General features: G+C 38.6%; 1 protein-coding gene across 1 annotated transcript in view; it reads right to left on the reverse strand.

The window, feature by feature from the left end:
- Window positions 1-605: 605 nt before the first annotated feature.
- The window catches only part of LHCGR (luteinizing hormone/choriogonadotropin receptor), a 62892-nt gene continuing 49224 nt past the window's right edge, over window positions 606-14273 (reverse strand). The window contains exons 9-11 of the mRNA XM_025354275.1: window positions 12769-12954; window positions 8088-8168; window positions 606-2682 (exon numbers count right to left, since the gene is read on the reverse strand). Coding sequence (XP_025210060.1) covers window positions 1530-2682; window positions 8088-8168; window positions 12769-12954 — 1420 coding nt within the window. The 3' untranslated portion in view covers window positions 606-1529. The remainder of the gene's footprint in view (window positions 2683-8087; window positions 8169-12768; window positions 12955-14273) is intronic.

Raw genomic sequence — 14273 nt, forward strand, 5'->3', positions numbered from 1 at the left:
TCCAAAATAAGATGAATTGATAAATCATGGATAATTACATATATATGTAATGAAGCTAATATGGTAAAATATTGTTGAACCTAAGTGGTGCTGTATGGGTGTTCACTGTGCAATTCTTTCAATTTTTCTGCACATTTGAAAACATAAAATGTTGGGGAAAATTTAAGGAACTTTGAATGCATATTAAACTCTTAGATGACTGTTTTACCAATATGGGAATCAGTAAAATACAGTGATTAAGAGGCTGGGGTCCTGAATCAGAGCTTTGAGTTTAAATTCTATTAGTTGGAACTTTTATTTGTTTTGAGAACGTTGACAAATTGTAGGTTCTGCTCTCCTATAAAATGTGAATAATATCTACATCATAGAGTTTTATGAAGATTAAATGGGTTAAATTATATAACATTTATCAAGATGTTTGGTATAGAATTAGCTTTCAATGAGAGTTACTTTAAAAAAGTCAAAGGAGCATACAAAAAACACTGTAGTTAAAACCATAGTTTTGTTGTCCTATAAGAACCAATTCTAATAAGTAAAAATATCTTCTAGCAAATACTGAATGTATTTTCCTATACTCTCCAAAGGATAGAAAAGATGAAACTTAATTATTTTTAAATATTTAAACATTTTATTTCATTCAAATAAAAATATAAGCTCTAGAAAAAAATTGTTTTCATTATATGTTTCATAACTTCAGAGTAATTCTAATTCAGCACATTTGTAGTGTACCATTGCCAAGATCTTGAGGTAGGAAGCAGGAAAACAAAATGAACTGAGACAGGGTTCCTACTCACGAGGAGTTTACAGTCTACAGCTTAATGTTTCACTAAGCAAATAGGCTGAAATGTGCTTTTAGATGTTTACCTTAAATTATAAATAAGTAGAATCCAGATAGGGGATAGATAAAAGTCTCTATAATAGAACAAATAGAACTTTCTGTGGTGGTGAAAATATTCTGTGTCTGTGCTGTCCAGTATGGTAACCACTAGTCACATGTAGCTATTGAGAACTTGAAATGTGGCTAGTGCAACTGAGAAACTACACTTTTCATTTTATTTAATTTTAATTTAGCCACATGTGGCCAGTGGCTACCAGATTGGACAGTGCATCTCTAGAGTGCGTTTTTCAAACTACCTGAGGAAAAAGGCCAGTTATTTTAAATTTCTGATCTGTTATGAACTAATATTTTTATAGAATGCCATACAAATTATAAAAATGCAAAAAAGTTATGCCAAATACCTCCTCATTTTTTTTAATAGATTCATCAAACAAAATTACTGTGGCAAAATTTCTATAAAGATTTCTAAATGCTCCCAACTTGGGTATTGATGCCCTATAGCAATGACAAATAGTTTTTAGTATGGCAGTGGTCATAGACTACACTTTCTGTTAGGTAGAGGTCTCTTGCCCAATGTACCTAACAATAAATAATTCCCTAAATCCAACCCTTTGTGTTAAAATTACTGGTACAGGTATTTTTTTTGTATAGGTTTAAAAACAATTCGATAATGCAGTTGCTCATGTAACAGTTAACACTCTGTGTAGCACGTCTTGTCTAGGAGAGCTGTACCTTGACAGTGCAATGTGGATAGCTTCAAGGTGGACTGAGAAGGCTTATTTGATCCAGTGAAGCCATTTTTGCAGTTGGAGGTATAAGCTGAAAAATCTTTCCTTCGATAAAGTTCAGCCCGATGTTTACAGCATCCAAATTTGCTCAGCAACAGAAAGAAATCTCTTTGGAATGTCTTAGTGAATATTGCATACAGAAATGGATTGGCACAAGAATTGATGGGATAAAAAAGAACCAGTAAAACTTTAGAGTTGGTTACTGTGATAAGAGGCACTTTGAAGGCAGCTGAGATGGCAAAAAAAGAGATAGGTGCCATGCAGGTGAAATCGGTGAAGATGAGGATTGCCATTTTCTTAGCAATCTTTGTATCTTTGTTGGTAGCCATTAATTCTGGGTTTTGAACTGCAAAATAAATTTTAATGTAGCAAGCACAAATTATGATGAAGGCCACCACATTGAGAATCAGGATGGTTAATATATAGACTTGTGAGAGAGTGGTTTCCACATCCATGGGGAAACATATACTGACCTTCATGTAATTGCTGACACCCACAAGGGGCAACATAGCTATTAGAGAAGAAAAGAGCCATCCTCCAAGCATAATCAGAATGGCATGTCTTAATCGCAGCTTTTGGTCCAGGTGAATAGCATAAGTGATGGTGTACCATCTTTCTAGAGTGATGACGGTGAGGGTGTAGACAGAAAGTTCACTTGCGAATACAGTGAAAAAACCAGCAGTGCTGCACCCACTCCCTGTCTGCCAGTCTATGGCATGGTTATAGTACTGGCCCTTGGTTTGGGAATCAACTGAGGCTATGAGCAGCAGGTACAGTCCCATGCAAAAGTCTGCAAAGGAGAGATTGCACATGAGAAAACGAGGCACTGTAAGTTTGTAACGACTTGTCAGGAGAACAAAAAGAACAGTCATGTTTCCCATGATGGCTAGAATATTAATCAGCCAAATCAGAACCCTAAGGAAGTCATAACCCATAATATCTTCACAGGGATTAAAAGCATCTGGTTCAGGAGCACATCGGGGTGTCTTGGGTAAGCAGAAACCATATTCATAGTCCCAGCCACTCAGTTCACTCTCAGCAAGCATGGCAGAATAACTGTAAGAAGAATTATTGGCTTGATGTAAGAGATTTTCTCTGAGTATTAAAAAAATTCAAGAATTATGTTTCTTTAAAGCCAAAGAAACAAAAGCAAACAAATCCATAATACCCTCAGCCTTACGTTTGTTAAATTATTTGATAACTCTGATTTGATGTAGGAGTTCCTTAAGAAGGGAATGAAAAGCCATTAGACTATATATACACATATCTACACACATGTATGTATATTTACACATATATACATACATATATACACATATGTGTGTGTATATATACATAGATATACATGTGTGCATATATACATATATACCCATATGTGTGTATATATGTATATACACGTGTGTATATATGTAAATATGTTGTGTATATATACACACATATGTGTGTATATATACATATATATAAAACATTGATGCAAAAAGTTAATGAAGCTGTTTACAAAGGATGATTTTCTTTTGAAAACAAGTTTAGAAAGACAATGTATGCTTGGTAAATCTAAAATAATCCTTTCTTGTCATTTTCTTAGCTATTTATCTCTCATTTAGTTGCCAACCAAACTGCTACCAAGCTGTTTGCATGTAGTAGAACACAAATGGAAGGCTCATGTTATTGAAAGTCATTCGCTACTGGTGGACTTGTTTGCATTTAAGTCCCTGGCTAATCAAATAGTCCAATCGAGAAATAGAAACCAAGGATAGATTATTAGAAATTTAGGAGCAGAGGAAGAATATAGTTGTGAACAAGAGGAAGAGATGGTGAAAACATTGCTCTTTAGGGGCATGAGTCAAAGACAGAGGGAGGCTTAAGAGGTACTTTGTCCCTACTGAAAGAACAGTCCTTCCTTTGCCACTCCTTTCCAACCCCACTGATACTGATACTTCCTGAGTTAAGGGTTCTTTCTGCTCTCTCTCTCTCTTTTTTTTTTTTTTTGAAACGGAGTCTGGGTCTGTCACCAGGCTGGAGTGCAGTGGCACAATCTCGGCTCACTGCAACCTCTGCCTCCCAGGTTCAAATGATTCCCCTGCCTCAGCCTCCTGAGTAGCTGGGACTACACGCACACACCACCACCCCCAGCTAATTTTTTGCATTTTTAGTAGAAATGGGGTTTCACCATGTTGGCCAGGATGGCCTCCATCTCCTGACCTTGTGATCCACCTGCCTCGGCATTACAGGCATGAGCCACTGTGCCCGGCCTGGGTTTTTGTCCTCTCTTATGGAGCAATTAGTTTTCTTCCTGATATCCTTTCTCCAATTTTAGCCCTCTCCCTAGTCCATTCTGTATGTTCCTTCTAGAACGGCCTTTCCCAAATACAAAGTTACTAATTTCACTTACTGAACTCAAACCTGCCCCAGGCTCTCATTGGCTATGAGATAAAATCCAAACTCATTGTGATGACTTCCAAGGCCCTCCTTGGTCTGGGTTCTGCTTATCTCTCCAACCTCATCTCTAAGAAGCAGTAGTGCTGCAGAATTCAGAGAATGGGCTCTGGAGCGAGACTTCCAGGACCCAGTTCTAGCACGGCTCTTACAGACTGTGTAATCCCAGGAGAGTTAATTAATATCTGTGTGCCTCAAGTTCTTTATTTGCCAAGTAGGGATAATAATCATACCTTCTATGTTACAGTTGTGCTAAGAATTGAATGCATTCATACATGTAGAATGTTTAGAATAATTCTTGAAGCAATCAATATTAGGGATTCTTAAAATTAGCTCTTGCAGATCCCTTGGGCAACTTTCTCTTTGGTCACATAAAATGACTTGTAGCTCTCTGAATAAGTTCTACTGTTTCACTCTTCTGTCTTTGTACATACTTCTGCCTAGAATTTTCTTCCTTTCCTCACCTCTCTGGTGAATTCCTCCTCATCTGTAAAGATAAGCTCTTCTATGAAGGCTTTCTTGATTATACTCCCCAAGTATTATTTATCCTCCTGCCAGAGCTGAACTTAGTGCAATTGCAATTATCAAAACATATTGCAATTAAGTGATGATGCATGTCTATCTTCTTTAATTGTCTATTCACTTCTTGAAAACAGAGGACTAGGTTTTACTCATTTCTGAAATCCCAGTGTCTTGCACAGTTTTGGCTCAGAGTGTTCATTCAGTAAATGTTTGTAGAGTGAATAATTCTAAACCAGGATGATTCTAGCTCTGAAAGGAATTGAGAGGATACAGGGACAGTGAGCACACAGCATGATGCATGTAGGCTCAACAAACATTTTTGTTTTTACCTATCTTCTGCTAATACAATCTTAGGAACTGGAGAAATGGGCATATTTTTTCTGTCAAGGCCATTACATATATGTATTTGTAATACATTTTTGTATAATACATGAGGAACCTTATGGTTCTAACACACTAAAAGGATATTTTTCTGTACTTTCGAAAGCTAACTTCTCATGTTTTGTATTTTAAGTGCATACCTAGTTCAGTGAGTGGAGGAAATAATAAATTGGAAGAATACAATACTGAAGGGAAAGAACACAGATTTTAAAAAAGAAAAAAATCTGTGACCTGGGACTCTGAAAATATGTTCGAGTATTGTGGAGCCCAATTTGGAACTAGAGAAGGGCTGCTGCTATGTACAGAAGACCGCATAGGAACCTCCCGTGTTTTATTATTAAATATTGTTATAACCAGCACATTTGTTTGTCCTCTTCTCATAGACATAAATATAATTACCATTTTTTAATCTTTAAAGGGGGAAGATGGTTATAAAGAACTATTAAAGAAAATAGATCATTAATTTCTTAGCATTAGAAAGGTTTTAAGGCCAGGCGCGGTGGCTCATGCCTGTAATCCCAGCACTTTGGGAGGCCGAGGCAGGCACATCACCTGAGGTCAGGAGTTTGGACCAGTCTGGCCAATATGGCAAAACCCTGTCTCTACTAAAAATACAAAAATTAGCTGGGCATGGTGGCATGCACCTGTAATCCCACCTGCTTGGGAGATTGAGGCAGGAGAATCGCTTGAACCCAGGAGGCAGAGGTTGCAGTGAGCTGAGATTGTGCCACTGCACTCGAGCCTGGGTGACAGACCGAAATTCTGTCTCAAAAAAAAAAAGGTTTTTAAAGACCATCTCATTGAATCATTTCATTTTATTGGTAAGGAAACCAAGATTAAAGGAGGACTTGTCCAAGGTCTCTCGGGGATAGTGACAGTAGCAGCATGAGGTCTTCATAACCACAGTTCAGAGACCTTTCCCCTAACTTCACTCTCATTGTTTTTCAAAGTGTGGTCCTTGAACCAGCTCCATCAGAATCACCAGGGTGTTTGTTAAAATGCAGACTCCTGGCTTTCCAAACCCTGAATAAAAAATCTCTAGAGGCAGAGCCCAGGATTTTGCATTTTAAGTAAGCTCTCTGGATGATTCATAGAAAATAATAGCCTTTGTTAAATTAGGTGAAAACGTTCCAACTGTTCCTGATTTCCTTTACTCCTTTCCCCTTTTCAAAACTACTTCAGTTCTTAGAAGCACTATTGTAAAACTTCTAAAAATTCTGCCATGATTTCTGATTAAATTTATATCAATAAGAGGTCAAACATGTTTTCTCACTTCTTCTCGCTGTCTGGTCCTTTGTCCTTTCTTTTTTTTGCCCTACTGGGCATATGTCTAGCAATTTTTCTCCCTGGTGATTTCTCTTCAGACTAAATGCCCACCTGCCGTTACTTACGTTTGTGTCCTGGGATGGCTCCTGAGGGCAGCATCACGCTTATTGACAAAGCCCAGCACGGAGCTGTCTTTAGTATTGGAGGCTATACAGTGAGTATGAATGGACTCACATGGGCTTCGTAATATTGAATCAGAGGAAGGAGAGCTGTAGTACGGCTGCTCCAGTCACAAGAAAGAAAGGAGAAAAGATGGGAATTTTAGGAGGACAATGGGGCCAGCCATAGAGGTAAGGATGCATTATCTAGGGGAGAATAGGTAAGGCTTAGCGGCTGGCTGCAGAATTTCTAAACTCTAGGCACTGAGGAATGGCTATCTGGTGGGAGGCAGGAGGTAGGAGATTTAGCATAAAATGCTTTCACAAGGAGAATGCTCTTTGTACTTAGATTTTATGTTAATTTCGGTTAGTTTTGAAGATGCTAGAGATTAGGGACTTGTCTTAAAGCAGTGATAGCATAGCAAACTTAAGGTTGTTTGTGCTCATTTGGGAAGGTTTACGGTGAGGACTGGTGAGGATTATATGGAGGATGGTTTGAAGTCTTCCTTCCCCTCAAACCACTCCTTGGTGCTATTATTAACTATACCCATAAATGTTTTCTTGTTGATAAGAATAAAGTCATGTGGTTACAAAAGAGTTACATAGAAGGTTACTGATAGAATACTGAGTAAGATGGTGGGAAGGGAGAAGAAAAGGCCACTGGAGGATATGGGTGCCAGACCTACTGCGAGAAAAGGAAAAGAAGGAGACAGTAATACTTATTTACCCTTGGTGTTGTCACATTGCTTAGCAACTTCCTTCATTCTCATGGTTCTGAAAGCCAAATGGTATTTCTGCTGTTCCTTACAGATGAGGAGAAAGGTCTCAAAAAAGATAAATTTTGCCAGTGATACTCAGTGTTACAGGAAGGTTACTTCCAAGGATTCATATCCTTGGAATGGAACCCCAAAGTCCAGGGTCATTCTACCACATCACCCTGAAGCATTTGTCTAACTTGGAGACTGATAGGAAAAGAAAAGAAGAGAAAATTTCAGAAAGAGATTGGCAAAGTATCTCAGAGGGACCTCTAGTTTTGTAGTCTGGAGGACTCATGGGGGCATAATAAAATCTAAATCTTAGTAAATGTGCCATAGGGACACTGGGATTATCTTCTGAGGCATGCTGTTTTACAGTTGAAGATAAGTGAAATGCCAAGGCAGTCAGCATTTATAGCAGAAAAGTGTTAAAAGTTAGTCAGTAAAACAGCTATGTAGCTTCCATCCAGTGTATGTTAGCGATACCATGAAGACTAATTTTAAGCCCAGGAGCATAGTTGTTGAGGTAGCCTAAGTCTCCTTTAAGGGAAGTGGCTACTTTTAAGCCACGTTTGCAATTAGTTAATCTTTGTGGAATGTTGACCATGTGACTAGGGGAAATTCTTACAAATGAAGCTATCAGTTATATCAGCCTTTGGTGACATCAAAATACCTGCAAAGTTTTAATTTTTGAGGAGGCTTTAATATAATTTTAGAATAAATATTAAGGAACATTTTAAAATAGTTTTTTAAACAGTTGAAAGAGATGCTTGATCAACTTGATGTCATTTGCAAAGAAAAAATTCCCATTTTAAAACTATTTAAAGATGCTTTGCAACCGCTCCCCAACCAAGACTGTATCAAAAGAAAAAATTGATGCTGATAATAAGGTACACACAGAACAAGATATGACTTCTGAGTTTCCTTGCATGCAAATACTTACAATGTTTTATTATTCAGTTTCCTTACTGTGCTTTCACATTGTTTGGAAAAGTTTTCAGAAATGGAAAGTGAAAAATTCTGTCTGAAAGAGAAGAGGTTAAAAAAAGCATTTGAGCTTTTGGTCTTGAAGCTAAACCTGATTGTGCATCTATTTATGCTTTGTTCATGCAAATTCTTTACCTATTACACCAGCATCTTGTTCTGCACCATTGTCCTAACTGAAATGCTTCCTGAGGAGACAGTAAAGGCTTCTGAATTGTCATTAGAGTGCTTCCAGCTTAGATAAAATGCTTCTGAATACTAAGCATTTTGTGTGGGCACTAGAGATGAAAAAACTTAAATTTGTCATATTGAATCAATGATTTTTAAATGATTATAAAAGCTACTTTTATGGTATATTAAGGTTTGCTCCTTACCACTCTCCTTTCCACATTGACCTTAACAAATAATCATTCTGTGTTCATGGTTTTGAATTATAACTGGGCACCTTTTTTTTGTAAGGATTTGAAGATGCCGGACCTGACATCATGATGTGAATTTCAGGTTATTTTTTCTTATGTGCAGAAACATATGTGGGTGCTCCCTACTCCTCCATCTTTCCCTCTAAGAAGTTTAGCCTATGGAAATTGGAGAAATACCAATAAAATAAAATGAGGCCTGTTCTTACCTGAGGGAGCACTTACCTAGGGATGGAATTTAAGGGAGATACAAATGAGTAAAGAAACAGGATATAAGCATTCCCTTTTCTTCCACAGCCTTGCCAGCATCTGTTGTTTTTCTCATTGTGGTTTTGATTTGCATTTCTCTGATGATTAGTGATGATGAGCATTTTTTCTTTAGAAGACATACAAGCAGCCAACAAACATATGAAAAAATGCTGTTCTATTCATGCCCTTTGCCCACTTTTTAATGGGGTTATTTATTTTTGTGCTTGTTGATTTGTTTAAGTTTGTTATAGATTCTGGATATTAGACCTTTGTCAAATGCATAGTTTGTGAGTATTGTTTCCCATCCTGTAGGTTGTCTGTTTACTCTGTTGATAGTTTCTTTTGCTGTGCAGAAGCTCTGTAGTTTAATTAGGTCCCACTCGTCAATTTTTGTTTTCGTTGCAATTGCTTTTGAGGACTTAGCTAAAAATTCTTTGCCAAGGCTGATGTCAAGAAGGGTATTTCCTAGGTTTTCTTCTAGGATTTTTACAGTTTGAGAAAAGGGAACGCTCATACACTGTTGATGAGAGTGTAAATTAGTTCGTCCACTGTGGAAATCAGTTTGGAGGTTTCTAAAAGAACTTAAAACAGAGCTACTATTCAACTCAGCAATCTCATTACTCAGTGTATACCCAATGAAATAGATCATTATACCAAAAAGACACATGCACTTGTATGGTCATTGCTATGCTATTCACAATAACAAAGGCATGGAATCAACCTGGGTGCCTGGATTGGATAAAGAAAATGTGGTACAGGCCGGGCGCGGTGGCTTACGCCTATAATCCCAGCACTTTGGGAGGCCGAGGCGGGCGGATCACGAGGTCGGGAGATCGAGACCATCCTGCCGAACACGGCGAAACCCCATCTCTACTAAAAATACAAAAAAATTAGCCGGGTGTGGTGGCGGGCACCTGTAGTCCCAGCTTCTAGGGAGGCTGAGGCAGGAGAATGGCGTGAACCCAGGAGGCGGCGGAGCTTGCAGTGAGCAGAGATTGCACCACTGCACTCCAGCCTGGGCGACAGAGCGAGACTCCGTCTCAAAAAAAAAAAAAAAGAAAATGTGGTTAATATATACAATGTAATTCTATGCAGCCATAAAAAATAATGTCTTTTGCAGCAACATGGATGGAGCTGGAAGCCATAATCTTAAGTGAATTAATTCAGGATTAGAAAACCAAATACTGCATGTTCTCACTTATAAGAGGGAGCTAAACACTGGGGACATATGAACAGAAACATGGGAACAACAGGTGCTGCAGAATACTAGAGGGGGGGCAGGGAAGGAGGGAGGCACGGGTTGAAAACTACCTATTGAGTATTATGCTCACTTCCTGGATGCAATATACTCATGTAACAAACTGGTACATGTACCCCTGTAACTAAAGTAAAAGTTGAATAAAAAAATAATGGTTGTCCACAGAGGAGATCTACAGAAAAAAAAACAGTGGTTTCTTCATAATTACAAATGCCCTTGATTGTCTCTTATTTCTTCTCTCCTCATATTCACTGCCCTGATGGCATCCTCATGACAGTCAGTCTTTGTTTTTCTAGAGAATGAAATTTGCATCATCTCTGATGGGACAATGCATTGTTTCTACACAGTTCATGCATATTCTATGCAAGAACTATCATGCTGTTGATACATTATTACAAGGTTTATCAACTGCATTCATTAAGAATTTGGACATGATGGAAAAGGACAGGCTCAGAAGGGGCTAATTCCAAAAGGCTACTTGGTGACGTCAGATCAAGGTTCCCTGAGGGCAGTGGGGTACAAGGCCACAACCAGAAAAGATATATGACATTTGCCTATTTTCCTTTTCATAAGTTTCAAATAGACTTATATTGTAATAGCAATTTGTAAAACATCAGAAAATTAAATTGTAACACACAGAAAGCAGGTAAAACATGAATGTACAGCTCAGTGATTTCTCACAGAATGATCAGCTATGTACCCATTAGTCAGGTCAATAAATGAAAATAACCAACACCCTTACCCCTGCCAAGAAAAAAAGAAAAATGGGAAAAGAGAGCAGGCTGTGAGGGCCTCAACCTTTACTGATGAGGAAGGAGAAATGAGGCAATTCAAATTGGACGTTTCTATGTATTCTTCTTCTCCAATATTCCTTGCAGGAATATTTTTTCTCTTTCACCTACTGGAATAAAAATCCCTGAACTAAAATTTTCACATGCTAGTAATTTCAGGAAGGGATGTGATTTCTTTGCCACAAAATGTGGGTATCCAGAATCAGCTTTATCATAAACCAATATCTCTATCCTTTTCCTAACTGGTCTCTCACCAGTTTTGCTCACCTCTAAACCGTCCTCCTTGCTGCAAAGTGGTATTTTATAAAAGCAAATTTGAGTAATCTTGCTTAAAAGTCTTCATGGCTCCCCATCCTCTAAACAGCTGGGCCTGGCCCTCAGATCATCATGGCCTACATCTCCTTGGCTTCCTCTTCGGTTTCATCTTCCTCCATGTGTCCATGTTTCACTTTTTCTGAGAGAGTTTCATCTACTGTCTCTTGACTTCGTGTCTTCATATGAGCCATTCTATCTTCTTTGCCTGCTTTTTCTCACTCTGTCTAGACAACTCTTGCCTGTTCTTCAAGACTCAGCCTAAATCACTTCCCTCAGGAAGCCTTCCATAATCCCTGCTACCATTAACAAACTCTTCCTCAGTGCTCTCAGAACACTCTGTTCTGTTCTCAGATCTGTCATAACATTTGCTGTGTTGGACTTAAATATTGGCTGTCTTGTGTGTTGCCCCCATACAGCTGTCTGTGACTTATCTTTGTACCTTCAGGCTTTCACACAGTGTTTGGAACATAGTGAGTGCTCAGTTAATGTTTTTGAAGCTCAGTTAATGCTGCATGACTCTCTGAATACAGCAAGTGTTTTTATCTTCTCAGCTATCCCAAAAGCCTCAGGTGGAGCTGAACCTCCTATATGCGAGGTACAAATAATGCATACTGGTTGATTATAAATAATTCATTTTGGTTGATTCCAAACAAAGACAGCAGCATCTGGTGTCACTCTCTTAGTGCCTTATCTGATTAACTGAATAGAGCCTACCTCCATAGGCTACAATAATAACGCTTTAGGGCAGTGTTGTCCCAACTGTAAGTTGTGTGACCCATTGGTGGGTCATGAAAGCAATAGAGTGCATCAAGACTGGCATTAAAAATAAAAAAAGCATAAAATAGAGTAAACAAGAAAATATCAGCATATTACATATTAAACAGTTAAGTATCACTCTGCATTATTTCTGTTACATATGTGACATGTACTGGGTTGCAATACAAAAGTATTTGTTACTATGCATCTCAGTCAAAAAAAGTCGGAAAACAATGCTCTGAGGAAAGAATGAAATTCAGCCACCGTGTCCCCGACCCTGGATGAACGGAATCAGTACGATACCGACCACTGGATGCAAACCATCCAGGAGCTCATTCCCTTTCTGTTCCCATACTAAGCTTATCTTTAGCTGTAATTCTGTTCTGAAATGGAAGATGCTTGTCTACTAGGAGAGAAATAGTTTTGAAAACCTTCTGTAGTGTTTTGTGTCCATTTTTAAATTAAAGATTAAAACATTAGGTAAGTTTTGCCATCCTGAAGCTTCTTCCTCTGCTTAAAAAAATGATGCTCTCTGATAAGGATTAGAACAAATCCTTTGAGATGCCAGTTTTGTACTCCGTTCTGCAAATGCTAAAATGGACTCTAATTCAGTATACCCAGAATTGACTACGAAGGTCTTCTAACTTCAGGGTGAATCAACTATTTGGCAGCAGTTTCCACAAGGAAACAGAACAGTTTGTTTTCTCCTTATCTATTTGAAAGTGACCCCATGTCTATGGAGTTGGGTGAGAAGGCAGGGAGTGAAGGGGAGTGGAGCTGTCTACTCATTGACTATTTTGGAATCTGAATTTCGGCCACAGCTTGGGTAGGCTTTACCTTTTGTTTTTTACTTACTCTTTTGTTGGCAAGTTTCTAAAAGCACAGCAGTGGCTGGGGTAAGTCAGCGTGGCTTCCAGGAGATTGGCAAATTTTTCTCTCGATGGCAATTTTTTTAGAGAATAGGATGACGTGGCAATTAGCGTCTGAATGGACTCTAGGCCATAGCTCGGCAGGGCCTGCAATTTGGTGGAAGAAATATCCCTGAACAATAAAGGGGAGAAATGCTTTTTATTTATTTATTTTATACATTTTATTCAGAGAATGGAACCTCCCCTCAACAATATTATCATTATAGGCACTGAGGAATCTTCTCCATCTTGCTTTCCCCTTAATTCTCCATTTCAATTACTCTCACTAAGATCTGAATTCAAAAAAGCAATTCTGTATTTTTTCTCATGTCTGCCTCATTATTTTTTTCAAGGTTAAGTATAACTCCTTGCACCTACCATACATTTATTAGCATTTCTCTGTCTCTCCCCTCTTCCAACTCCTTTTCCCCACCCTCTCTCTTCCTCTACTTCTCTCCACTTAGCAGAAGTGAAATAACCACTTGCTTTATGTGACAGCCAGCACATGCAGTTACATCAGCTTTTGTGCTCTACCCCAGGGGAAATTATTCAGGGCTTCAGATGCTTCAGTCTTTGATTGATTAAGCCCTGCAGGAGAGGTTTTCATGAAGCATAGGCTGGTTACCTTATTAAGAGCTGCTATGTGGCATTAGCCATCATCTACCTAGAAAGCAGAATGCATGTTCTCTAATGCAAACTTGATTCATCTGTTCAAAGCAAGCAAACACAACCTTGCAAGTCAAACTGTGTGGAAAGGTCAGGCTTTGTCAACAAGGTCCTGAACTCTTTGGTTTTACTAGACTTGAGGCAATGTCCAAGAAAATTCTAAACACATTAAGTGTTAGGAGAAAAGAGTCAATGGGAATTAAACAATTCTGCTCATCTTCTAAGTGGCTGCTGCTGATGCCCCACAAAACTTTTCTAGCAGCACAGCTCCCCTCAGCAATCATCCCCAAGACTTGGTGTTCAGCACATGGGAGGGGAACAATAGGTGACCGATGGAAGATGAACTTGATGACATGGAATGATGATGTTGTAGGACCTCAGTGGAAAAATTAAGGCAGCAAAATTTGTCCCAGGGGCTTCAGACTTTCCTGCTTTTGTGTCCCTATTGATTCAGGTAACCAGGGTTCTCATTCTGCTTTATAGGGTTTTTTATCTCAGACATGTTAGGGATTGAGCTCTTTGAAGATCTGGTGGCTTTTTTGTTTGTCTTGTGAGTGAGTAAATTTAAAATTAGGTTCTTTGAAATGGTAGGGCCTCATTATAAGGGAGTGAACCTCTGATAGTGAGTTTTCAGTCTTAGTAACACACTAGTTTGAGAAATACTTTTTGAGTAAGGGTGGAGTGGATGCTTTTAGATACGATTCAAATCCTAGGGGTATAATGAGAACAACCTCTTGGGAAGGAAGAGACCTAGGTCTGGTGCTACTGTTTTGGACATGAGAGTGT

The sequence above is a fragment of the Theropithecus gelada genome, chromosome 13, assembly GCF_003255815.1.
Source record: "Theropithecus gelada isolate Dixy chromosome 13, Tgel_1.0, whole genome shotgun sequence".
Lineage (NCBI taxonomy): Eukaryota > Metazoa > Chordata > Mammalia > Primates > Cercopithecidae > Theropithecus > Theropithecus gelada.